This window comes from Chiloscyllium plagiosum, unplaced genomic scaffold (genome assembly GCF_037043375.1).
Source record: "Chiloscyllium plagiosum isolate Xiang-an unplaced genomic scaffold, Cpla_swu_hap1 HiC_scaffold_27, whole genome shotgun sequence".
Taxonomy (NCBI): Eukaryota; Metazoa; Chordata; class Chondrichthyes; order Orectolobiformes; family Hemiscylliidae; genus Chiloscyllium; species Chiloscyllium plagiosum.
In genome coordinates this window covers 34,599,803-34,626,759 of record NW_028270165.1, presented here as the reverse complement: position 1 = coordinate 34,626,759, position 26,957 = coordinate 34,599,803, and the positions used below count along the sequence as shown (strand labels likewise).

Genomic DNA, 26,957 nt, shown 5'->3' with positions numbered 1-26,957 from the left:
ACAGGAAGTTGGGGGGGGGGATGACCTCATTGAGATTGATAAAATCATGAGGATTGGAGGTAAGGTGAATAACAAAGGGCTCTTGCTTAGCGTCGGCGAGCTCAAAACTAGGGGGCATTTTTTTTTAATGTGAAGAGAGAGATTTAAAAGGAACCGGAGGGGCAACATTTTGAAAGAGGGTGATTTGTACGTGGAATGAACTTGCTGAGGATGTGGTAGATGCAGGTACAGTGACAACATTGAAACAACATTTGGATGGGTACGTGAATGGAAAGGTTAGAGGGATATGGGCCAAATGCAGGCAAGTGGGACTGGTTTAGTTTGGAATCCTGGTCGCATGGACGAATTGGACCGAAGTGTCTGTTTCTGTGCTGTATACCTTTATTGAAACTGGTAGAATTCTGAAAGGGGCTTGACAGGATAGATGCAGATAAAATACTCCTTTGGTGGGGAGGGTCATCGAATTCCGACAATGTGGAAGCGGGCCATTCAGCCCATTGATTCCTCTCTGGCCCGCTGAAGAGTATCCCACCCATACCCAACCCCTTACTGCGTATTCCCCATGGCCAAGCCACCGTAACCTGTACATCCCTGGTCACTATGGGTAACTTAGCACGGCCAATCCTCCCTAACCTACACCCGAATCTATAACTTACCTTCTCAAGAATGTAATTTAAATGCAGAGCCTTTCGAAAAAAAATGTCAGTCTGACTCAACATTGGGACACAGACAGAATTCACACCGATTGTCTCTACTTATAAATAGGGCAACGTCTCTTCGAAATGTAGATTCATTTAGATATAACTGCGTCACTTTACATATGAAGATATCCCTTTGAATGTGCCCACATCCCTTTGAAATGTAATCTCGTCCATTTAAACCTCTTTATTTGCAGAAATACCCGTTAAAATGTCCACGTCCCTTTTAAAATGCAGATTGCCCCCTTTAGATATGAAGCCGTTCCGTTCGATGTGGGAATATCTGTTTAAATTGAGCCGTGAGCTTTCCCAATGTAGACAGGGCTCCTGGAAACGTGGCAGTGTCCCCCCTGCAGCTGCAGAGCGAGACAGGAGAGTTTGTTTTTGTGAATGAGCAGTTGTAGCGCGAGGTGGCTGTTGCTTGGTGACGGTGAGGCTCCCCCGGCCCCGCCCATCCCCCCGTGCAGACGTCACGCGGGGGCGAAGGCGGTTGGGAGGAGAAGGCGCTCGAGCGGGGAGGCGGCGGGAGGGCGGCCGTTAGGAAAATGGCGCCGTGCGGCCCGGGGCAGACACCCGTCACTGGGCACCGCCGCCTTCCTGGCGCAGCTGCTGTGTCACGGCCACACCGGCCGGCTGTACAGCAGGCAGGAGCCGGTGAGCATTCTGGAGGCGGATGGGGTTAAGGGCCTGCTTGGGAACTCGTCGGCCGCCTGGGTGGTGGAGTTCTACTGGTCGTGGGGCGGCCCCTGTGTCAACTATGGGGCCACCTGGAAGGTACTGGGCCCGGGAGGTGAAAGGTGAGGCAGGTTGTGGGGGGGACGGAGGGGAAGGAATGTGGGGCCTGTCCTGTCATAGTGACATTTTACACTCACTTTCCATCTGCTTTTACAGGCGCTTGTGCTGTTTACCCCTCACTGTGTGTTTAATCCTTGTGCTGTTTACCCTCACTTTTTTAATCCTTGTCCTGTTTCCCCTCACTGTTTTTTAATCCTTGTTCTGTTTGCTGTTACTTGTGCAATTGCTGAGGGTAGTGTGTAAATACTAGTGAAGGAGATTATGCATCAGCATGTATATGTTCCTCAGTCATTGAAGGGGCAGGACCTGTTGAGAATGGTTAGTAAATCATGTGGTGCACTAAGCCTTGTTAACATGGATATTTGTCAAAATATACTTTTTAGAGTCATAGAGATGTACAGCACGGAAACAGACCCATTCGGTCCAACCTGTCCATGCCAACCAGATACCCTACATTAATCTAGTTCCATTTGCCAGCACTTGGCTCATATCCCACTAATCCCTTCCTATTCATATATCCATTCAGATGTGTTTTAAATGCTGTAATTATACTGGCATCCACTACTACTTCTGGCAGTTCATTCCATACATGCACCACCCTCTGCATGGAAAAGTTGCCCATGGGTACCTTTTATATATTTCTGCTCTCACCCTAAACCTATGCCCTCTAGTTGTGAACCTCACCCCAACACTGAGGAAAGGACATTAAAAAAGTTGAGCAGCCAGACAAAATGCAAAAGCTATAAAATGTTGAGCCACATGGGGAAAAAGAACTGTGGCTCTCCCCTTTATTTCTCCTATTGGCATTTGAACACTTAAAATCTGTCAATAACACCAGCATCACTACATAGTGTCTGTTCCGTGGTGTGAACAACAGCACGCCTGCTCGCTGGTGTCACCAACACATTGTCCATGCTCCTCACTGTCGTCAGAAAAGGCAACATCGCTTATCTCTGTTCCTAAAGGTCTTCCCTTTATTCTTAAAGTTGTGCCCTCTGGTCCTAGTCTCTCCTACCAATGGAAACATCTTCCCAATGTCATTGCACTGTGGGGATGAAGCCCTACCCTATCCGGTCATTTCTGCTGATGGGTGAGACTAGGCCTCAAGGTTAGAGGGAGTAGCTTTCAGACAGAGATGAGGAGGAACTGCTTTTCCCAGAGGTGAATCTATGGAATAGTCGAGATTAGAGTAGTGCTGGAAAAGCACAGCAAGTCAGGCAGCATCTGAAGAGTAGGAAAATCAACGTTTTAGGGAAAAGCCCTTCATCAGGAAAGTATGTGTGTGTGCGCATGTGAGTTTGTGTATAAGACTGCGTGTTGGTGAGTGTGTATTTGCATGTGTGCATGCTTGATAAAGTGTGATTGTGATGGAATATGAGCCTGTGAGAGTGTTGAGGGTGTGGAGTATGTGTATGTCTGAGAGACCATGTGTATGACAGAGGTATGGATATAAGTGAGGGGTTACATTTTGCTAAAATAAAGAAGGGCAAGACTTGAACAGGTAATGGTAGGGCCCTGGGTCGTGTTGCAGAACAGAGACCCGGGGGTGTTCAGGTTCATTGTTCTTGAAAGTTACATCACTGGTAGACAGGGGTGAAGAAGGTGTTCCACACACTTGCCTTCATTGTTCACATGCTGAGTACAGGAGTTGGAACATCATGTTGGAGATGCACACAGGAAGTACTTTACTCAGAGGGTGATAGATGTCTGGAATGCATTGCAAGCAGAAGTAGAGGCAGGGACGGTAGATACATTTAAGGTGCATCTGGATGGGGGAGATCCAAGATGGTGGCGACCCAGAAAGTCTGAGTCTGGAGTGCTCTGCCCAAGACTCAGGCAAAGTGGGCTGCCTGCCTCCACCACACCTGCCAAATCATTTAAAATAGCTTTTATTTAAATACACTAGTTATTTTGCATCAAACGTGAGCAGTTTAGTGCCCCGTTAAAATGACTAAAGGAAAGAATGCCCGCAGTTCGCAGCACATAGGAACCCTTCCCCAGCTGCAGCAGAGGCGTCCGCAGCTGCCCCAGGGGACTTAACTATGGTGGCGAGCCTTGTTGCAGTGATTTCTAAGCTTGAAGAGATAATCGACACCTTCATAGAAGAGTCCAGGAGCAGGTGGGAGTCGCTCTCGGTCGCGCTGCAGAAGCACGACCGAGATATTGAAAGAATCGAACATCGAGTCGGAGGGGCGGAGCTAAAGGCCGCGACCTCCAAGGCTGCTGCAGAATCAGCCATGGGTCGGGTCTGGACTCTCGAACAGCGAGTCCGGGCCTTGGAAGATCACATCAACGACCTCGAAAATCGAGGTCGTCGAGAAAATATTTGTTTGCTGGGCCTTACCAAATGGGAAGAGGAAGGCCAGCTTACAATGTTTCTGGAGCAGTGGCTTCTGCAGTTATTGAATCTGGAGGCTTGATCAGGCCAGGTCAGGGTAGAATGGGCCCACCGGGTTGCAATATTTAAACATTCAGTACTCCCTGCGCTACCCAGCCACGCTACGTTTTAGCCACGAAGGGTCCGTGTATAACTTCAGATCGCCGGAGAAGGCCAAGGAATTTTTGGACTCTCTTAGATAAATTGTAAGAGTTAACTCGTGTGGTGAATGATGTTGTTCTGCCCTCCCCCTTCTCTGGTTCACCCTTTTTTCTCTTTTATTACTTTATTGCTTAATATTATCTCTGGGGAGTCGGGGTGGGGGGCTTATTTGTTCTCTACTCTGCGATTTTCTCCTTTTTTTTTGTAAATATATATAGGCCGGGTGGTCTAGTAGATTTAGGTGAGGAGGGATCTCTGCTTTGTCTTATTCTTTCTCTTAAAATGGGGTTATTTCCCCCTGTTATTTTGGATTACCATAATTAATTATTATCTGCTGAGACTGTAATTTTATAGTTTTATGTTTATACGTGGTATTAACATCACCAAATATATCTAGGTGTTGATGTATGGGTGGGGAGGGGGAGGAGGGTAGGGTACTCATTGTTAACTTTAGCTTGGTCGTACACTTGAATTTTCTTCACTTTATTATGGGGTGCCTGGGTCAAGGGTGGGGCACTGGTCGGGAGAGGATATGATGGGTTTTCGGAAAGGAAGTGATTCCCCCGGAAACGAGGGGAAAAATCTTCGTTTTTTAAATTTAGAAATAGTTTTTTATTATATTGGTGTGAGTGTAATAAAGAATCTCTATTTTTGTGAATTTTCTATGGTCTATGCTCAGGGTGAGTTTTTAGATTAGATTACATTACATTACATTACAGTGTGGAAACAGGCCCTTCGGCCCAACAAGTCCACACCGACCCGCCGAGGCGCAACCCACCCATCCTCCTTACCTAACACTACGGGCAATTTAGCATGGCCAATTCACCTGACCTGCACATCTTTGGACTGTGGGAGGAAACCGGAGCACCCGGAGGAAACCCACGCAGACACGGGGAGAACATGCAAACTCCACACAGTCAGTCGCCTGAGGCGGGAATTGACCCGGGTCTTTGGCGCTGTGAGGCATCAGTGCTAACCACTGTGCCACCATGCCGCCCATGTGCCTTTTGGATGGTGTTTCTCCTCCCACGGGGTCTCGGACTTGCCTGGATGATTATGGTGAGTCATTTGCTTAAATGGTGCACCCGGAATGTCAAGGGGAGTAATTCTCCAATCAAAAGGAAGAAAATATTATCAAACCTCAAAAAAGAAAGGGTTCATATAGCTCTTCTACAGGAGACCCATTTATTGGATAAAGGACATTTGAAATTACAACAGGGTGGATTTGATCAGGCCTTCTTTTCTTCCTTCAGCTCAAAATGTAGGGGAGTAGTCATTCTTATTTGGAAGAATCTCCCTTTCAAAATCCTAAGTCAGATAAAAGATGAATCTGGACGATATATACTAATTAAAGCCCTTATAAATGGAGATGAATATGGGATTTTAAACCAGTATTGTCCCCCGGCGCATCCTTTCAAATTTATAACGGAAGCCTTCTCCAAACTGATGGCTCTCGGTGCTCGTCATACAATTATAGGGGGAGACTCTAATTGCATTATGGAGCTGGAAATAGACAGGATACCCAAGAGTACTGCCGGTGTATCCCCCAGATCTAGACATTTGGCGGATTTGAATCAAGATTTAGGATTATTAGATGTGTGGAGGTGCCTCCACCCGCAAGGCAGAGATTTCTCTTTTTACTCTAATCCACATAAATGTCACACAAGAATTGACATGTTTTTTGCCCCCTCGACTTTTTTAAATTCCATATCATCCTGTAAAATAGGTGATATAATAATTTCTGATCACGCTGCTGTGTACATGGAAATCAAGGCGAGGAACAATGAGGCATTCCCCTGACATTGGCGTATGGATTCCTTCTTAATGAAGGATAGTAAATTTGAAAAATATTTTTCTCAAGAATTTAAAGCTTTCTTGGAAATTAATTCAAGTACGGCTAGTAACCCGTCAATGATGTGGGAGACTATTGAAGCTTATGCGAGAGTTGTGATCATTTCATACTCGGAGACCCGGAAAAAATTAAAGGGAAAACAACAGTGTCCACTTGAGGCTCGCTTAAAAGCAGCTGAAACAGCATACGCTGACAGACCTTCTATTGCCAAATTACAAAGGATTATGACCTTTAGGACAGCTCTGAATACCACCTTCACCCAAACGGCAGAGAGGGAAATATTATTTGCAAAACAGAGATTATATGAATTTAGCGATAAACCTGGTAGATGCTTAGCATTTCTTGCAAGGAAAAAAAGGGCCCCTCAAGCTATCAGGGAAAGTGCTGGTACTCTGATTCACATCATAAAGGGATCAAGTTTAGAAAGTTTTTTATTCTGATCGCAGGATTGTGAAGATAGATCCAGGAGGATGCAGTCCTTTTTTAAAAGCCTGGCCTTTCCGGACTTAATTCCGGAATAGGTATCGGTCCTGAATGCTCCCCTAACAACCCAGTAAATACTTGATGCAATCAGGTAACTTCAGAGCGGTAAGGCACCTGGCCCAGAGGGCTTTCAGGTTGACTTTTACAAAGAGTTCACAGGAGTATTAGCTGGCCCACGTATGGACATGTAGAACTACTAAAATAAGTCAGGGCTGCCTCCTGCCTTCACTGAAAGAGGCGAATATCTCCTTATTCTCAAAAAAGGAAAGGATCCAGAAGAATGTGCATGATACAGACCAATATCCTTGCTAACAGTAGATTTTAAAATTCTCTCTAAAAAATTAGCATTGAGGCTAGAGAGGGTACTGCCGTATATCATAAAAGAGGACCATTCTGGGTTTATTAAGGGCCGTGGATCATCTAATAATATTAGAAGAGTCTTGAATGTGAATCAAGTCTGTCATCAGGAAAGAATACCAGGAATAGTAGTCTCATTGGACGCGGAGAAGGCATTCGACAGGGTTGAATGGTCATACCTGTTCTATACATTGGAAAGGTTTAGCGTTGGAAACGTATTTGCCAAATGGCTCTCAACACTGTATAATGATCCCAAAACAGTTGTGATCACCAATGGATTAGGCTTGGATAGCTTCAGTGTGGGTAGGGGCTGCCGTCAGGTATGTCCTCTCTCACCGTTGCTATTCACACTAATAATTGAGCCACTGGCGGAAGCTATACGGGCTGACTCTAATATATCGGCTACGAGAGTTGGTACAGGTAAACATAAAATTACCATATATGCAGATTATGATCTCCTTTTTCTTAGTAATCCTCTGATGTCCGTGCCCCTCTCCATCCAAGTTATTAATACATTTAGTTCATTTTCAGGCTACAAAATTAAGTTTTCAAAATCGGAGGCCCATGCCGATGGGTGGCCTCGTTAGTATGTCCCACTTATTTTACGGATCCCACTTCCCCTTTCGGTGGTATCTGCAGGGTTTCTTATATTTAGGCATTTTTATCACCCCAGTATTTGACCAGCTGTACAAGGCCAATTTGTGCATCAATTGGAAAGGATAAGGCAGGACCTTCAACGCTGGGGAGACCTTCCAATTTCCTGGCTCGGTAGAATAGCCCTAATTAAAATGAATGTCTTGCCCCGTCTCTTATACCCTATGAGAATGCTTCCGGTGATGCTGCCGAGGCTGGCACTGCGTAAACTATCATTGGCTGGGTTTTTTCATCTGGAATCCTAGACGGCCCCTCATTAAGTTAAGGAAGCTACAGCTTCCACAGGCAAGGGGAGAGGGCTGGATTTTCCAGACTTTAGGAAGTCTCAGTTAAGTTCCTTGTTAAGCTACATAGCCAATTGGGTCACGTCTGACCCGCTATCAATCTAGATGGACGTCGAGGCTTCTCAAGTACAGTGCCCTCTTTTTAACCTCTTATTTTTAGATAAGATGAAAATCATTACGGACCACTGTAGAAACCCGACGGTACTAAACACAATTAAAGCTTGGAATATAATGTGGCAAAATGAGGGTAATTTACATAAAACATCCCCCTATACTCCTATAGTGGGGGCATGGGGTTTTCAACCGGGGCTTACAGATGCCATATTCAAATCCTGGAGATCCAGGGGTGCCTCCTGTTTAGGGGATTTGTTTGAGGAGGGGTTCTGATGTCTTTTGAATAGCTGCATCAGAAATTTGGATTACCTAATGGAGACCTCTTTCGATACTTCCAAATTCGAGACTACATACAGAAGAAGACTACGCTATTAGATGTTCTCAAAAAATCAGATAGAGAACGTAGAGTGTTGTGGCCAATGGGTGTACCCTTGGTCAGCACTCTTTATCATTTATTACGTGATGAAGTGTCGGAAGATATGGACCATCTGCTTGGAACATGGGATCAGAATTTGGGGCTGGAAATTTCTACAGAAATGTGGAATGACATCTGGGAAAATGCCAAATAAAATCTCCATTTGTAACAGAACCCAGGCCATTGGTAAAGATACTTCATAGGGCCCATATGGTACCAGAACGATTGGCAAAATTTAGGGCAGGAGCATCTCGAATGTGTCCCAAATGTAAAACAGAGGTGGGCACTCTTACTCGCTGCTTATGGACATGCCATAAGATCCTCAAATACTGGACCAAAGTAGTAAATGCCCTGACAGACATCTTGGCAACGTAAATTACAGGAGATCCAGTATCTCCTCTTCTGGGCTTCTCGAGCTGCCCTTCTGTGGATGTGCACGGGAGGAAATTATTTTCCATTCTTTCCTTCTATGCAAGGAAAAATATCTTAGTAAACTGGGTGGCTGAGGGCCTTCCAGGACTTCCGAATTGGCACAGATTAATCGTGGAATATATTCCCTTTGACTTCCTTACAAATGTGGTGCAACAAAAAACTGAATTATTCTATAACATATGGCAGCACTTTTTGAATTTCATAGATAGATATTTCGGCCATTCTGTCAAGGGCTTTCATCTAGTTGAGGTAACAGTTCTGGCTGGTCCGGGGCCCCTTGGGAGAGGAATCCCGCATGAATACGGGTTTTATTATGACTTGATGTTAACTCATTCCGAGCATGTACTTCACTACTTAATTACTATGTTATCCTTTTTTCTCTTGAATAATGTAATTTATTTGATCATACACTCTGGTTAGTTATAGGTTAGATTAGTAGTTAGTTGAGTTTTGTCTTTTTCTTTTTCTTTAACGGGTTTTGGCTATTATTTAAGATTTAATTGTATATTACTGTTTGTACTTGTGATTTTTTATTTGTAAACTTGTAAAAACATGTTAAATTTTCAATAAAAATATCTTTTTTTAAAAAAAAGTGCATCTGGACAGATGCATGAGTAGGTGGAGAGCAGAGGGATACAGATTCAGGAATTGCGCGATAGGTTTAGACAGGGGATTTGGATCGGCTTAGGCTTGAAGGGCTGAAGGGCCTGTTCCTGGGTTGTAAATTTTCTTTGTTCTAAGTTGAGGTTATACAGGATGTTGGTGAATCTATTTTTTTTTTTGGAGTACTGAGTACAGTTCTGGTGGCCCAGTAATAGGAAGAATACTATTAGATGGTTCGGTAAAGATTTACTTGGACATTGCCAGGACTGGAGGGTTTGAGTTATAGGGAGTGGCTGGGACTTTATCACTGGGGTGGAGGAGGTTGAGGGATGACCTTATTGAGATTTGAAAAATCGTGAGGGGTGAGGGTAAGGAGAATAGCGAGGAGCATGTGCGGTTATGTAGAGCCGGGGGTGGGGACGTGAAAAAAAATTGTGGCTCTACCTTTTTTTCCTCCTATTGGCATTAGGACAGTTGAATCTGTCAGTTACGCCAGCATATCTATAGCGCCTACTGCGCATGCCCCTCGGTGTCAGCAAGCGCTGCGCATGTTTGCCGGTGTCTGCCACAAAACTGCACATGCTTTTATCTGTCAGTACAAATGGTGCATGAATTTCATTTGCCGACCCAATGAGGAGCACTGGAACACCGGAAGGAGGAGCCTGGTCCTCCTACCATTCCGAACAACCCTATTGTCTGAATCTGAGACGTCGATTTTCCTGCTCCTCGGATGCTGCCTGACCTCCTGTGCTTTTCTAATCTTGACCCATGAACTTCTGAAACTGCTGTTGCTCCTCTCTCTCTGAATGAAGACTGAGATTCATCCAAGACTGTAATTTCCTTCCTCTGTCCAACAGCAGTCTCTTCTCTCACTGCCTTTTCTATTTCTTTTATTTTCATGCTGGGATCCAATTGTTGACTTGCAGCAACTGAAAAGAAAGGGAGTGAATCCAGAAAGAGGACAGACTCTGGAAAAGCTGGTCCTGGTCTGCACCTCAAACATATGGCAAATACAGTACCATAGGGTGAAGTTATAGTCTTTACTGTGGGGGGAAAAAAAAGCAGAAATGAGGTGTATTGTTTAAATGGTGGTATATTGGGAAGTAGAGAAAGTGAGGACTGCAAATGCTGGAGATCAGAGTTGCAATGTCTGGCACCAGAAAAGCACAGCAGGTCAGGCAGCAGCCAAGCAGCAGGACAGTTGACGTTTCGAGCACGAGCCCTTCATTAGGAATGATGTGTGGATGTTCAAAGGGACCTCAGCGTCCTCCTACGCCAGTCAGACAGGTGCAGCAAGCAATCAGCAAGGCAAGTGTTATATTAGCAAGAGGAATTGAGTTTAGAAGTGGGGATGTCTCCCTGCAGTTCGGGGGTCTTTGAATATATTCAAGGCTGAGTTCACATGATTTTTGAACAACAAAGAAGTGTTTGGTAATTGGGGAAGGCAAGAAAATAGTTTTAAGTACAGAACAGTGACAGTCATACAACATAGAAACACACCCTTCAGTCCAACTAGTCCATGCTGACTGACTAAACTCATCCCACCTGCCTGTGTTTGGCCCATATCCCTCTGAACCTTTCTTATTCACGTACTTATCAAAATGTATTTTAAACGTTGTAACTGTACCTGCATCCACCATTTCCTCTAGACATTCATTCCACACACAAACCACTCTCTTTTTTATTTTTTTTTTAAAAAGTGCTCCTCATGTCTTTAGACTCGTTCTACTCTCACTTTAAACGTTTGCGCTCTCATCTTGATATGACACCTGCCGTTCACCTCACCTATACTCCTCATGATTTTTTAAACCTCTCTAAGGACACCTCTCAACCTCCAATGCTCCAGTGAAAAAAGTCCCAGCCTCTGCACCTAGGTGTAGGGAGATCCATATCCATTTGTGATCTGTTCAATGCTGGTGCAGGCTTGGAAGACCAAATTGCCTACTCCTGTTCCCAATTCTCATGCTTTGTCCTGGACAGCAAGAGACCACAGACATAAGAGCAGAAAGTGGGCTATTCAGCCCATCGGGTCTGCTCTTACCATTCAATCGTGGCTGATCAGTCTCTGAGCACCAATCTGCTGCTTTCTTCCTGTCCCCCTCGATCCCCTCGATACTCAAGAACCTAGCTATCTCAGTCTAAATATCCTCAGTGATCTGGCCTTTGCAGTCTTCTGTGCCAATGAATTCCATAGATTCACCACTCTCTGGCTGAATAGGCTTCTCCTTATCTCCATTCTGAAAAATCTTCCCTTTACTCTAAAGCTGTGCCCTCGGGTCTTAGTTTCTCCTACGAATGGAAACATCTACCCAACATCCACTTTATCCAGGTTGTTCAGTGTTCTGTATGTTTCAGTTAGATCTCCCCTGAGTATGGCCCTGTTAATCAGCATGAACCAGACCCTTCAGGATGAGGTACAGCAGGGATTAGGTTCAGCAAATTGAAAATGGAGGGAGAGTGTGAGGGATGGAGATCTTCAGCCTCTAAGGAATAAGAGAGTTCACTATAACTCGATTGGATGGGCTGATGGGCCAAGGAGGGGCAGAAAGAGTTGAACTTGGAGAAATGGGAGGTGTTGCATTTTGGTCAAGCAATGCAGGCAGGACTTTCACAGGGGGAGTGCTGCAGAAGAAAGAGACCTTGGAGTGCAGGTTCATAGTTCCTTGTAAGTGGAGTCACAGGTAGACAGAATAGTGAAGATGATGTTTGGTATGCTTTCCTCTATTGGTCAGAGCATTGAGTGAAGGAGTTGGGAGGTCATATTGTGGCTGCGCAGGACATTGGTTAGGCCACTTTTGGAATATTGTGTGTAATTCTGGTCTCCATCCTATGGAAGGATGTTGTGAAACTTGAAAGGGTTTGGAAAAGGTTTATAAGGCTGGTGTCAGAGTTGGAGGGTTTGAGCGAGAGGGAGAGGCTGAATAGGCTGGGGCTGTTTTCCCTGTAGTGTCGGAGGCTGAGGGGTGACATTATAGAAGTTTATAAGGGGCATGGATAGGTTGAATAGCCAAGGTCTTTTCCTCCGGGTAGGGGAGTCCAAAACTAGAAGGCAGAGGTTTGAGCTGAGAGGGCAAAGATTTAAAAGGGACCTGAGGGTGCTGCATGTATGGAATGAGCTGACAGGACGTGGTGGAGGCTGGTACAATTACAACATTTAAGAGGCATCTGGATGGGTACATGAATAGGAAGGGTTTTGAGGAATATGGGCCACATGCTGGCAAATGGAATAAATTGATTTTGGATATATGGTTGGCATCGACGAGGTGGGCTGAAGGATCTGTTTGTGTGGTGTATGACTCTTTCTTCTGCTTTCACCGAAGACAGTGTGGTTGTGAAGACAGGGCTTTCAGAGCAGCTTTCAAAGATGTTTTGCCCTTACTGGGACCGGAAGAAGTTACAATGAAATCTTTCATTTGTGAGACAGCAAGCAACTAAGTGAGTACATCCGGGATTTTAGTGGAAAGTGGGAATTCGTTGCATTTTAAGGATGAAGCCCTACCCTATCCAGTCATTTCTGCTGGTGGCTGAGACTAGGCCTCAAGCTTTGGGGGAGTAGGTTCAGGACAGAGATGAGGAGGAGGAAGTGAGGGCTGCTGCTTTTCCCAGAGAGTAGTGTATCTGCGGAATTCTCTGCCCGAGGAAGCAGGCTCCAAAGTGCCCCGGTCCTAACTCTTTGACTTGACATACCCGTGACTGTAAACTTTTAAGTGCTTTGGTTAACTGATGCAAATATTTCCCACTTGTCCAACAATACAGTGTCAGCTGTTTCAGTCATTGGGATGGTTTTGATTCATCTACTCTTATTAGACAATACTCATGACAATGTACATGAGGTGATTCTATATAAGCAAGTTGTAGACAATTAAAAAAGGCCGACCAGGCAAGGAGGTGGTTAACAAACCCAGGGCATCCCTCTTTGAGTATGCATCTTGTTTGTTTACAAATTAAACACGCTTCAGATCTTTTCCTAGCTGCTTTCCCAAAATCTGGGTGCCACCAGGTTTGAGAGTGTTTACAATAATGGACATAATCAACTGAAATAGGCAGCAGCAAAGAATGAACACAAACCAGTCCAGCAGGGGTCACCCACATTTTGGTTTGAGTATTGAGGGAGTACCCTTTTTGAGGCCCCTGTGATATCAGTACCATACCCAGTCTAATGTGCATTGAAACCAGATTATGAAGTGTTAACTTTCCTGCAAACTTCTGCCTGTGTGTGTCTCTCTGTAACATTTTCCAACTTTCTTCATATCTCAGTTTGTCAGCTTTTGTTTATTCCTTCCTTCCTTCCAAGGCTAGTGAAGCACACACTTTCCAGAACAGTTCAAATTAGGGAGTTGAGCCTCACAAATCCTGGCTATGACACATAGCTGCTTAACCAACTGTGCAAACTCTCAATATCTGTCAGCCGTTCCATTTGCAAATCGAACACTTTTCAAAGCAAGTTGTTTGTGTCTCTGCATGAGTCCACAATCCAGGGGAAATCCAACGGAGTCTTTAATAGTTGCCCAATGTGTCCTGTATGCTAAATTAATTCAAGCCTGGATGTCCTGAAGCGAGCAATTATACTTATTGCAGATTTCTACTACCCAATTAAAACTAATATCGGGCACTCGAATGGATTGGGGACATTTTATATAATTATTCCCGACAGTGTGGAAACGGGCCCTTCAGCGCAAAAAGTCCACACCAACGCTCCGAAGAGCAACCCACCCAGACCCATTCCCCTACATTCACCCCCCTGACTAATGCACCACTACGGGGCAATTTAGCATGGCCAATTCACCTAACCTGCACATCTTTGAACTGTGGGAGGAAACCGGAACACCCGGAGGAAACCCGCTCAGACACTGGGAGAATGTGCAAACATCACACAGACAATTGCTCGAAGCGGGAATTGAAAGCAAATCACTCAGTTACATTTTCCAAAGAAGCCTGTTGGACTACAACCTGGAGTTGTGATTTTAAACTTTGTCCAGGTTAAAGTGGATTGGCTATGCTAAATTACCCATAGTGCCCAGGGATGTGCAGGTTAGGGTGGATTGGTCATGCTAAATTACCCATAGTGCCCAGGGATATGCAGGTTAGGGTCGATTGGCCATGCTAAATTCGGCATCAGGTGTATTACTCAAGGTTAAATGTATAGCAATGGGTGTGGGTGGGTGACCCGTGAGGGTCGGTGAGGTCGTGTGGCCTGCTTCCACACTGGGGATTCTCTGAAGGGAGGGGGCTTTGGAAAGTGTGTTCTCCGCCCCTTCAGCCGCAGCGCATGCGCAGTGCGGGGGCCCGCTGTCGGTCTTGCCCTGCCCCCTTTGTCGTCACTTTTCCTCGCCCCGCCCCTGGTTCCGTTATTGACGTCACAACGCGGAAGTCGCCCTGTCAAAGAGAATCTCCCTCCCTCTGGACAACTCTTCATCCTGGGAGGGAGACAGAGATGGGAGATGGGGAAATTGGTCACTTGTAGCAACTGGAGTGAATCCAGGGAGGGAGCAGACTCCGCAAACTCCGGTATGTGTCTTAATTATCCGGGTGAGCAGGAACTGAAGATCGACGTTGGGAAGGCGGAGGGGTAGATAGTTTTCTGTTTTGATCTTTAAAATGAACCCGATTCCCACCACTAACTGCAACAGGTGTAAGTACAGCACATGCAATATTCCTCATTGCAGCTTCAAGCCGGTTTTGCATCCTCTGTTCTTACTACGCCTTGGCTCCAGCACATTCAGCTTCCTTCCCTCATTCCCATCCCCCCGCCCTGATGTTCCAAGCTGACCCTCAAAAGATCTGTTTGTCCCTCCATTCTTTTTTGTGGGTTTTGAAAACTTTCCCAATCCTCTAATTATAAGAGTTGGGAAGTTATGTTGTAGCTGCACCAGATATTGGTTTGGACACTTTTGGAATGTTGTGTGCAGTTCTGGTCTCTCTGCTAGAGGAAGGATGTTGTGAAACTTGAAAGGGTTCAGAAAAGATTGACAAGGATGTTGTCAGGGTTTGAGCTGAACAGGCTGGGGCTGTTTTCTCTCGAGCGCCAGAGGCTGAGGGGTGACCCTACAAACTTTTATAAAATCAGGTGGGGCATGATAGGGTAAATAGACAAGGTCTTTTCCCTGGATGGGTCATAGGTTTAGGGTGAGGGTGCATGCAACGAATGAGCTGCCAGAGGAAGTGGTGATGACTGGTACAATTACAACATTTAAAAGGCATCTGGATTACATTGATGACTGTATTGCCGCCACCTCGTGCTCCCGCGAGGAAGTTGAGCAATTCATCAACTTCACAAACACATTCCATCCTGACCTTAAATTTACCTGGACCATCTCTGACACCTTCCTCCCCTTCCTGGACCTCTCCATCTCCATTAATGACGACTGACTTGACACCGACATTTTTTACAAACCCACTGACTCCCACAGCTACCTGGATTACACCTCTTCCCACTCTACCTCCTGCAAAAATGCCATCCCGTATTCCCAATTCCTCTGCCGTATCTGCTCCCAGAAGGACTAGTTCCACCACAGAACACACCAGATGGCCTCCTTCTTAGAGACCGCAGTTTCCCTTCCCACATGGTTAAAGATGCCCTCCAACGCATCTCGTCCATATCCCGCACCTCTGCCCTCAGACCCCACCCCTCTAACCATAACAAGGACAGAACACCCCTGGTGCTCACCTTCCACCCTACCAACCTTCGCGTAAACCAAATCATCCACTGATATTTCCGCCACCTCCAAAAAGACCCCACCACCAGGGATATATTTCCCTCCCCACCCCTTTCCACCTTCCGCAAAGACCGTTCCCTCCGTGACTACCTGGTCAGGTCCACGCCCCCCCACAACCCACCCTCCCATCCTGGCACCTTCCCCTGCCACTGCAGGAATTGCAAAACCTGCGCCCTCACCTCCATCCCAGGCCCTAAAGGAGCCTTCCACATCCATCAAAGTTTTATCTGCATATCCACCAATATCATTTATTGTATCCGTTGCTCCCGATGTGGTCTCCTCTACATTGGGGAGACTGGATACCTCCTAGCAGAGTGCTTTTGGGGACATCTCTGGTATACCCGCACCAATCAACCACACCGCCCTGTGGCCCAACATTTCAACACCCCCTCCCACTCTGCCGAGGACATGGAGGTCCTGGGCCTCCTTCACCGCCGCTCCCTCACCACCAGACGCCTGGAGGAAGAACGGCTCATCTTCTGCCTCAGAACACTTCAACCCCAGGGCATCAATGTGGACTTCAACAGTTTCCTCATTTCCCCTTCCTCCACCTCACCCCAGTTCCAAACACTCTGCCACCATTATCACTTTGCTGTACCTCATCCTGAATGGTCTGGTTCAAGCTGATTAACAGGCCCACACTCAAGTGACATCCAATTGGACAGAGTGGACATTGGAAAGATGTTTCCATTGGTAGGAGGGAATAGGACCTGAGGACACAGCCTAAGGGTAAAGGGAAAGCCTTTTAGAACAGAGATAAGGAGAAAGTTCTTCAGCCAGTGAGCGGTGAATCTATGGAATTTACTGCCGCAGAAGGCTGCAGAGGCCAGGTCACTGAGGATATTTAAGACTGAGACAGATAGGTCCTTGAGTATCAAGGGGATCGAGGGCTACGGGAAGAAAGTGGGAGAATGGGGTTGAGAAACTTATCAGCCACGATTGAATGGTATGAACAGACCGAATGGGCTGAATGGCATAATTTCTGCTCCTCTGTCTTCAGTCGCTTGCTGTCCTGGACACAGAGTGAGAAAATTGGGAGCAGGGGTAGGCTATTTGGTCTTTTGAGCCTGCACCAGCATTGAACACATCATAACAGGATATGAATCTGCCGACATCTAGGTGGAGAGACTGGGACTTTTTCACTTGACCATGGGAGGTTGAGAGGTGACCTTATTGAGGTTGATAAAATCATGAAGGATATGGTTGACGTTAATGGTCGGTGTCATTTCCCTCGGTGGCGGTTTCAAGTTTAGAGTGCGAACTTTGAAGGTGAGAGGAGAAAGATTCGAAAGAGACACGAGGGACTCTATTTTTCTTTTTACACAGAGTGTGGTTTTGTGTGTGGAATGCATGTCTAGAGGAAGTGGTGGATGCACGTACAGTTACAATGTTTAAAAGACATTTGGATAAGTACGTGACTAGGAAACGTTTGGAGGGGTATGGGCCAAACACTGGCAGGTGGGGCTAGTTTAGTTTGAGAACATAGTCAGCATGGGCTAGTTGGACTGAAGGGCCTGTTCCTGTGCTGAATGACTCTCCCGCAACCCTCTGCTCCCTCCCCCATTCTCTGTATTCTCCCCTGTATTCCCTGCCCACGCCCTCTGCCACCCTGTCCATTTTCTCTCTCTCACTTCTCACCGCCAAAGCCTCCATCCTTTCTTGCGCCTCAAGCCCTCTTTGCTCACTGTATCAAGCCCTTTTGAAGAAGAGGGAGATGGATGGTGCTAACTCTACCTGGGAGCCTGGTGGTGCGGGGGGTGGGAAGGGGAGAGAAATAGCCCTATCTTTAACATTGAGAATAGCGAAAATGATATATTCACAAACATTGTTAAAGTCTGAAAGCATGTTCAATTTTTTAAAAGAGCTGATGGAATCTTTCTGAAACTTGCACTGAAATATGTGCAGTTAAGCCACAGCTCAGGACAGGCTGTAAGGGGTGAATAGATTATTTCCGGTGTTGTGAAATTGGTTCAGACTACGTAGTAATAGAGTCATGGAGTTGCAAAGCACAGAACCAAACCCTTCAGTCCAGGCTGATCAGATATCCGAACTTAATCTAATGACCCATTCGCCAGCATTTGATCCACATCCTTCAAAATCCTTCTTAATCATGTCCCCATCCAGATGCCTTTTAAATGTTGTAATTGTACCAGCCTCCACCACTTCCTCCAGCAGCCCATTCCATATACACACCACCCTCTGTGTGAATGGGTTGTCTCTTCGGTCTGAAATATATCTTTTCCCTATCACCCAAAACCGATGCCCTCTAGGTTGGACCTAGATGTCGGTTAATTCATATCCAGTTATGATTCGTTGAATGCTGGTGCAGGCTTGAACAAACAGATGGCCTACTCCTGCTTCCAATTCTCGCCCCCTCTGTCCAGGATGGCAGGAGAACATAAGACATCGAAGCAGAAATTGGGCCATTCAAGGTCAGCTCTGCCATTCGATCATGGCTGATAGGTTTCTCAACCACATTCTCCCACTTTGTCTCCATAACCCTCCATCATCTTGATGCTCAAGAACATCTCCATTTTAAATATCCTCAGTGACCTGGCCTCCACAGCCTTCTGTGGCAGTGAATTGCATAGATTCACCGCTCTCTAGCTGAAGAAGTTTCTCCTTGCCTCCATTCTGAAAGGTCTTCCCTTTACTCTGAGGCTGTGCCCACTAGTTCTAGTCTCTCCAGCCAATGGAGACGTCTTCCCAACTTCCACTCTTTCCAGGCCATTCAGTATTCATTACGTTTCAGTTAGGACGTCCCTGCTTGTAGGCCTATTAACCAGCGTCAACTGCATCCTTCAGGATGAGTTACAGCAGGGATTAGGTTCAGCAAACTGAGAATGGAGGGAGAGTGTGTGGGATAGAGATTTTTAACTTCTAAGGAATAAGCAAGGAAAGAGAGTTCACTATAAATTAGAACTGATCAGGTGGGCTGATTGGCCAAAGTGTGGTAGATGGAGTTTAATTAAGAGAAATATGTGGTTTGCATTTTGGTTAAGCAATCCAGGCAGGACTGACACGATAAAGGGGGATGTTGCAGAACAAAGAGACCTTGGAGTGCAGGTTCATAGTTCCTTGAAAGTGGAGTCACCAGTAGACAGGATAGTGAAGGAGGCATTTGGTATGCTTTCCATTATTGGTCAGTGCATTGAGTATAGGAGTTGGGAGGTCATGTTGTGGCTGTGTAGGACATTGGTTAGTCCACGTTTGGAAGACAGTACTCATTTCTGGTCCCCCTTTTTATAGGAAAGACGTTGTGAAACTTTGAAAGGGGTCGGAAAAGATTTACAAGGCTGCTGTCAGAGTTGGAGGGTTTGAGTGACAGGGAGAGGCTCAAATGGCTGGGGATATTTTCCCAAGAGCATTGGAGGCTGAGGGGTGACCTTAAAGACGTTCATAAGGGGCATGGATAGGGTGAATGTCCAAGGTCTTTTCCCCAAGGTAGGAGAGTCCAAAACTAGAAGGCATATATTTGAGGTGAGTGGGAATTTTTAAAGGCATCTGGAACGGCTTTTAAAGGCATGAATAGGAACGGTTGAGAGGGATATGGGCCACATGCAGGCAAATTGGACTAGATTAATTTAGGATATCTGTTTGGCCAGACGAGTTGGACCAAAGGGTCTGTTTCCGTGCTGTATGACTCTAATTTTCTTTGGTGAAAGCAGAAGTGTGATTGTGAAGGCTGGAGTTTCAGAGCAGCTTTCAAAGATGTTTTGCCCTTAATGGGAGCAGAAGAAGTTACAATGAAATCCTGCATTTGTGAGACAGCAACTGAGTGAGTGAGTACATCTGGGATTTTGGTGGAAAGTGGGAATTCATTGCACTGTGGGGATGAAGCTCTACCTATTGAGTCATTTCTGCTGGTGAATGAAACCAGGCCTCAAGATTAGGAGGAGTAGATTCAGGACAGAGATGAAGAGGAACTGTTTTTCCTGGAGAATAGTAAATCTGTGGAATTCTCTGCCCAAGGAATCAGTAGAGGCAGCTTCATTAAGTATATTCAAGACACAGTTGATTTTTGTATGGTAGGGGAAATGAAGGGTAGTTGGGACAATGCAGGGAGGAGGAGCTGAGACAATGGATAGATCAGCCATGATCTTCATGAATGGTAGAGCAGGCTAGATGGGCCAAATGGCCTACTCCTTCTATTACTATGAAACTACAAACCTGCATCTCCCATGGCTAACCCACCTAACCTCGACATTCTGGGCATTTTAGCATGAACAATCCAAATCAAGGCCAGTGAGCAATGTAGTGATGTGGGAAATGAACTTCAGAGAACAACAGAAAGGGACAAGGAGAGTAAATATGCCAGCAATCAAAACTGGATTCTAAAGATCACAAAAATTGAAACCAGAAACGGTATTTGAATGTGTGCTGCATTGTAACAAAAGTGAATGAATTGACTGCACACATTGAAGAGAATAATTATGATCCGAGACTCCTTACAGAGACATGGCTTCAGGATGGCAAGGATTGGATCCTGAATATCGAGGGTTTGGTCAAATGGGAAGTGAGGTAAAGGTATAGGGTTGGTGCTGCTAATGAAAGCACTGATCACAGGGTCGTCTGGTGTCAGCTCGGATTTCAGGTCCTGATTTCTCTGTCCTTTGATCTCCCTGTTCCTACAGAGTAAGATGTCGGTCTGTTCTCAGCTCTGCTGGATTTCTGCTGAAGCTTTGTCCCCCCCCCCCCTCTTTTTTTTGTCACCTTCTGGAACAATAAAGCATTCAGCTAATCAAGCCCCAACCCACAATCTCCCAGCCTGTCAACCATCCAGACACATAGCAGGGAATCACACAAGAAAAATGAAACCAAATTTGAAACAAATAGGTGCTCGTGTTTAATGTTTGTTCATTTGGAAGTAAACCAGAAATGGGGGTCTCCCAGGATTCTGAGACTGTCATACTTATGGAATTCTCTCTCTCTTACATCTATCTATGAGAACCCAGCTGTGATTTATAACAATATTTACACCAACAGAAATAGACAGAGAGATATACCGGATGGAAATAGACATTTTCTCTCTCATGCGCGCACACACACACACACAAGTCCACAGGAGTGAATGTATATTTGCAGAGCTGAGCTGAAATGTCACTTTTTATTATCAAAATTTACGTTATATGGAGAAGGTGCCTTCCAGGGATTTCTGGGATTTGCATATTAATGAAACCTGCAACCCATTTGTAAAGATGAAAGGCTTAACAATCCAGGTTTGTTCAATGCATCATTTCAGTGGCAGGACACTGTCATGTTTTTCTATAAATTCTATGTCTTATGATCTTATTCTCCACAATCACCTGATGAAGGAATAGCGCTCCAAAAGCTAGTGCTTCTAAATAAACCTGTTGGACTATAACCTGGTGTTGTGTGATTTTTAACTTTGTCCAGGTTAGGGGGGATTGGCTATGCTCAATTATCCATCGTGCCCAGGGATGTGCAGGTTAGGTGTCGTAGTCAGTGAGTAGAGCAACAGGTTTAGGGGAATGGGTGTGGGTGGGTTACCCTTCGAGGGTTGGTTTGGACTCGTTGGGCTGAGTGGCCTGCTTCCACACTGTGGGGATTCTGTGAAAGGAATGGCTTCCTGCAAACTGTGCACCTCACCTCGCCCCACCCTTTTCGTTTCGCCCCTTCTCCCTCCCCCTCCCCCTCCCCCACCCTCGACCCATTGATGGCGTCACAACGCAGAAGTCGCCCTGTCAGTTTGAGTGAAACTCCCTCTCTTTTTGAGCAACTCTTCGTCCTGCGAGGGAGAGAGAGGGGAGGGGGGAAATCTATTCACTTGTGGCAGTTGGAGTGAATCCAGGGAGGGAGCAGGCTTGGCAACCTCAGGTATGTGTCTTAATTACCCGGGTGAGGAGGGACGGAAGGATGGGATGGGGCTGTTTTCCCCATCGCACCAGAGCCTGAGAGGTGACATTATAGACTTTTTTAAAATCATGAGGAACATGGATAGGGTAAATAGACAAGGTCTTTCCCTTGGGATGGGGGGGGGTGCGGAATTGGAAGGTCATAGGTTCAGGGTGAGGGCAGTGGGGAGATGTAAAAGAGACCTCAGGGGCAACTTTTTCATGAAGAGGGTGATGCGTATATGGAATGAGCTGCCACAGGAAGTGGTGGGGGCTGGTACAATTCCTACAGTTAAAAGGCATCTGGATGGGTGGATGGATACAAAGGGTTCAGATGGAGAGGAGCCAAGTGGTGGCAAATGCGACTGGCATCATAGAGATGTACAACACGGAAACAGACCCTTCGATCCAACTTGTCCTTGCCGACCAGATAGCCAACCCAATTTAATCCCAACACCCAGCCCATATAGGGGCCAAGTGATAACAAATGTGACTAGATTAATTTAGGATATCTGGTCAGCTCAGACAGGTTGGGCCCAAGGGTCTGTTTCCGTGCTGTGTGACTCTAATCGTCTTCAGTGGCTGTGATGACTGGACTTTCAGAGGATGTTTTGTCCTGACTGGAAGCAGAAGAGTTTCACTGAAGTGTATTGGTGTTAATGGCTTGACGTCTCATTTTGTTCCCACCTTCCTGGGGTCGTTAACCATTTTGTGTCTGGTTCTTCCTCAAGAAGCTGCATTGTAGGTTCACCCTGAATTGAGGAGAAAGTGAGGTCTGCAGATGCTGGAGATCAAAGTTGAAACTTTATTGCTGGAACAGCACAGCAGGTCAGGCAGCATCCAGGGAACAGGAGATTCGACGTTTCGGGCACAGGCCCTTCTTCAGGAATGAGCAGAGAGTGTTCAGCAGGAGAAGATAAAAGGTAGGGAGGAGGGACTTGGAGGAGGGGCGTTGGAAATGTGATAGGTGGAAAGAGGTCAAGGTGAGGGTGATAGGTCGGAGTAGGATGGAGGCGGAGAGGTCAAGAAGAAGACTGCAGGTCAGGAAGGCGGTGCCGGGCTGGAGGGATTCGGCTGAGACAAGGTGGGGGGAGGGGGGATGAAGAAACTGGTGAAGTCCAAGTTCATCCCCTGTGGTTGGAGGGTTCCCAGTCGGAAGATAAGACGCTCCTCCTCCGACCGTCGCGTTGTTGTGGTTTGGCGGTGGATGAGTCCAATGACCTGCATATCCTCGGTGGAGTGGGAGGGGGAGTTGAAATGCTGTGCTACAGGGTGGTTGGGTTGGTTCGTCCGGGTGGCCCAGAGGTGCTCTCTGAATCGCTCCGCAAGTAGGCGGCCTGTCTCCCCAATATAGAGGAGGCCACACCGGCTGCAGCGGATGCAGTAGATGATGTGGGTGGAGGTGCAGGTGAATCTGTGGCGGATATGGAAGTTTCCTTTGGGGCCTTGGAGAGAAGTGAGGGGGGAGGTGTGGGCGCAAGTGTTGCACCTCCTGCGGTTGCAAGGGAAGGTGCCGGGAGTGGAGGTTGGGTCGGTGGGGAGTGTGGATCTGACAAGGGAGTCGCGGAGGGAGTGGTCTCTACGGAAAGCTGATAGGGGAGGGGATGGAAATATATCCTTGGTGCTGGGGTCTGTTTGGAGGTGGCGGAAGTGACGGCGGATGATGCGCTGTACATGGAGATTGGTGGCGTGGTAGGTGAGGACCAGTGGGGTTCTGTCCTGGTGGCGGTTGGAGGGGCGGGGCTCAAGGGCGGAGGAGCGGGAAATGGAGGAGATGCGGTGGAGGGCACCGTCGACCACGTCGGGGGGGAAATTGCGGTCCTTGAAGAAGGAGGCCATCTGTGTTGTACGTATTTTGAACTGGTCCTCCTGGGAGCAGATGCGGCGGAGACGAAGGAATTGGGAGAATGGGATGGCGTTTTTACAGGGGGCAGGATGGGAGGAGGTGTAGTCCAGGTAGCTGTGGGAGTCGGTTGGTTTGTAGTAGATGTCCGTGTTGATTCGGTCGCCTGAGATAGAAACAGAAAGGTCTAGGAAGGGGAGGGAGGAGTCCGAGACTGTCCAGGTGAATTTGAGGTCGGGGTGGAAGGTGTTAGTGTAGTGGATGAACTGTTCAACCTCCTCGTGGGAACACGAGGTAGCGCCGATACAGTCTTCAACCTCCTCGTGGGAGCCTGAATTGACACTTTTTTTTTTGCTTCCCAAAAGCAGACCAGCTCACTCTTACCAATATCCCAGTGTTGTGAAAGATATTAACTTTCAGGTGGAATTATCCAAAATTCAGAGAGATGTCAGTCTTGATGTTTCTGCTCATCTGCCCCTGTAAGATCCTGAATCAGCACCTTCAGGAGAATTAGTTAGATTGGAGTGAGAACAGAGAGGGAGAGAGTGGGATGGTGCTTTCAATTTTGTGGAGAAACAAAAGACAAGAATATTCCACAGAAAGTAGAATTGCTTGTTCTGAATTTCTACCCTGCACTGACAGTGATGACTTTTGTAATCTTTTTTTAAACAGTGGATTTGAAGATAGATGTTTCAAAATCAACGCATTAAGTCCTTATGCTGGAAATGTTGACTCTCCTGCTATTCGGCTGCTGCCTGACCTGTTGGCCATTTCCAGTACCACACATTTCGACACTGATTCTCCAGCGTCTGCAGTCCTCACTTTGACAGCAGCGTTTTGGTTCCTGTTTGAGTACGTTTTCAGCATCAGTGGGACTGGATGAGAGACCCTACCGTTGCAGCGCATTGAGTGTGGGGCATGTAGCAGCAGGGAGGGGCTGGAAACATATTTGTGTGCAGCTGAAACTTCAGCCATGGAGAAACCCGAGGAATCCCGCCCCGTGGAGAAACGGTGGAAGTGCAGTGATGGCGGGAATGGCTTCCACTTCCCGTCTGCCCTGCAGATTCATCGGCACATCCACACAGGGGACAGGCCGTTCTCCTGCCCCAAGTGTGGGAAGGGCTTTGTCCAGACCTCTGCCCTGCTGAGGCACCAGCGGGCCCACACCGGGGAGAGGCCATTCCCCTGCCCAGAGTGCGGGAAGGCCTTCAGCAATTGTTCCGACCTGCTGAGGCACCAGCGGTCCCACTTGGGGGAGAGGCCCTTCAGCTGCCCCGACTGCGGAAAGAGATTTACCCGGGCCTCCCACCTGCTGAGGCAGCTGCGAGCCCACGCAGTGGAGAAGCCGTTCTCCTGCCCTGAGTGTGGGAAGAGATTTACCCAGGCCTCCAACCTGCGAACCCACACAGGGGAGAGGCCCTTCAGCTGCCCCGAGTGTGGGAAGGCCTTCAGCAATTCCCCCAACCTGCTGAGACACCAGCAGGTCCACACTGGGGAGAGGCCCTTCAGCTGCCCAGATTGTGGGAAGGCTTTCAGCGATTCCTCTTCTCTACTGACCCACCAGCGGATCCACACTGGGGAGAGGCCCTTCAGCTGCCCCGAATGTGGGAAGGCCTTCAGCAATTCCCCCAACCTGCTGAGGCACCGGCGGGTCCACACGGGGGGAGAGGCCGTTCAGCTGCCCCAAGTGCGGTAAGGACTTCACCCACTCCTCCCACCTCTGGAGGCACCAGCGTGTTCACGTACCATCACAGGGTGATTTGAAGGAGCGACGGCTGAGTGCCATTATCGACTGGACTATCAACCCAGTTCCAGGGGCTCCCGGGTTTGAATCCCGCTGCAGCAGATGGCGCTATACAGGGTACGGGTTGAAATTGCCGAGTGAGGCAACACTTCCTCCGGGTTAAGGCTGTACCAAGGACCCAATTAGAAAGGGACATCTAGGTGCTGACCAATAGTAAAGAAAGTGGTGGGGCGAAAAGTGTGCGCTTTGACTTTGAGCTGTTAAAAAGCTACTTTTTCTCTGCCTTTTTGCTGAGGGGATCTGAAGCTGTAACAAAGTTGGGTCGCAATAAAGGTTACCTGAACTTACTGCCGGGCTCAGACTCTCATTGAAAGCTTTAAGCGCCAAGGGGTTTTTGTTTTAAAGCTGCTCATTTCTTTCAGCCTCCTGCACTAAGCTTCCAATGTCGCGTATCAGATGGAGTCATGAATGAGCAGCCAGTGAGAACTTGTCAATTTTTCAGGAGTGCAGAGAGTGTCATTTCATCGGCGTTGTAAGATTTCTTGGCAGCATCAGAAGGTGTGGGCTGTGTTCACAAGAAATTATGTGGAGGAGCCAATGTTGGACTGGGCTGGATAAAGTTAAAAATCACACAACACCAGTTTATAGTCCAACAGGTTTATTTGGAAAGCACTAGCTTTTGGAGCACTGCTCCTTCATTGGGTAACTGTGGAGCAGAATCATAAGACACAGATTTTATAGCAAAAGAGCACAGTGTCATGCAACTGATAGGATACATTGAACGAACCAAGATTGCTGTTAAGTCTTTCACCTTTTAGACTGAGTTGCAGGTTTCAGTTCATTAATCTGTAAATCCCAGAACTACTATTAATTCACATTCTCGAGATGACTTAAGGTTTTTTTTTTAAAAAAAAGTGACATCTCAGCCCGGACAATGCATTAAAAGTGTGAGGTTCGAGTCTGTCAGTATCCCAATCTTGAATCAGACTGGTTCTAGTTCCCAAGTAGGAATTTATAAAATATTACACAGATTGACTGCCTGCAGTTTGTGCACTTTTTGAGCAAAGTAGAATGTATCTGCAAACATAATTCTGCCAATATAAGTTTGCCCAAAAAGTGATGTGTGAATGCGTGCATGTAAGTGTGTGTGCGCATGCTTGGTAAAGTCAGTGTGATGGAGTATAAGCCTGTGAGAGTGTTGGGGGTGTGTATGTGTGGATGTCTGAGAGAAAGCGTGTGTATGAGTGAGCTATTAAAAGCGAGGGCTTGCGTTTTGCTAAAACAAGGAAGGGCAGGACTTGTACAGTTAATGGTAAGGCACTGTGTCGTGCTGTAAAAGAGAAACATGGTGGGGTTCAGGTACATAGTTCTTTGAAAGTTGCATCGCTGCGAGACACGGTGGTCAAGAAGGCATTTAGCATACTTGCCTTCATTGTTCACCCCATTGAGTATAGGGGTTGGGAATCATGTTGAGGTTGTACAGGATGTTGGTGAGGCCACTTGTAGAGTACTGAGTATGGTTCTGGTGGCCCTGTAATAGGAAGAATTCTATTAGAGAGGGTTTGGTAAAGAT

The 26,957-nt window shown here is 46.8% G+C and overlaps 2 protein-coding genes across 4 annotated transcripts in view; one reads left to right on the top strand and one right to left on the bottom strand.

Moving 5' to 3' along the window:
* Positions 1 to 26,957, bottom strand: part of LOC148143556 (uncharacterized) — a 188,550-nt gene that overhangs the window by 66,811 nt on the left and 94,782 nt on the right. The window lies entirely within an intron of this gene.
* On the top strand, positions 1,245 to 25,726 carry LOC148143561 (uncharacterized). 3 transcript variants are annotated; one of them, XM_087974385.1, is made up of 3 exons: positions 1,245 to 1,352; positions 22,529 to 22,720; positions 24,313 to 25,726. In XM_087974385.1, the coding sequence occupies exon 3, from the start codon at positions 24,614 to 24,616 to the stop codon at positions 25,334 to 25,336; it is 723 nt and encodes a 240-aa protein (XP_087830511.1). In that variant the 5' UTR covers positions 1,245 to 1,352; positions 22,529 to 22,720; positions 24,313 to 24,613; the 3' UTR covers positions 25,337 to 25,726. The 3 variants fall into 3 exon arrangements, with proteins under 3 accessions (XP_087830511.1, XP_087830512.1, XP_087830510.1); XM_087974384.1 differs by lacking the exon at positions 1,245 to 1,352 and adding an exon at positions 14,602 to 14,734; XM_087974386.1 differs by lacking the exons at positions 1,245 to 1,352; positions 22,529 to 22,720 and adding an exon at positions 14,599 to 14,734.

Coding starts and splice junctions, on each gene's coding strand:
- LOC148143561 (XM_087974385.1), top strand. CDS start 24,614: ATGGAGAAACCCGAGGAATCCCGCCCCGTGGAGAAACGGTGGAAGTGC.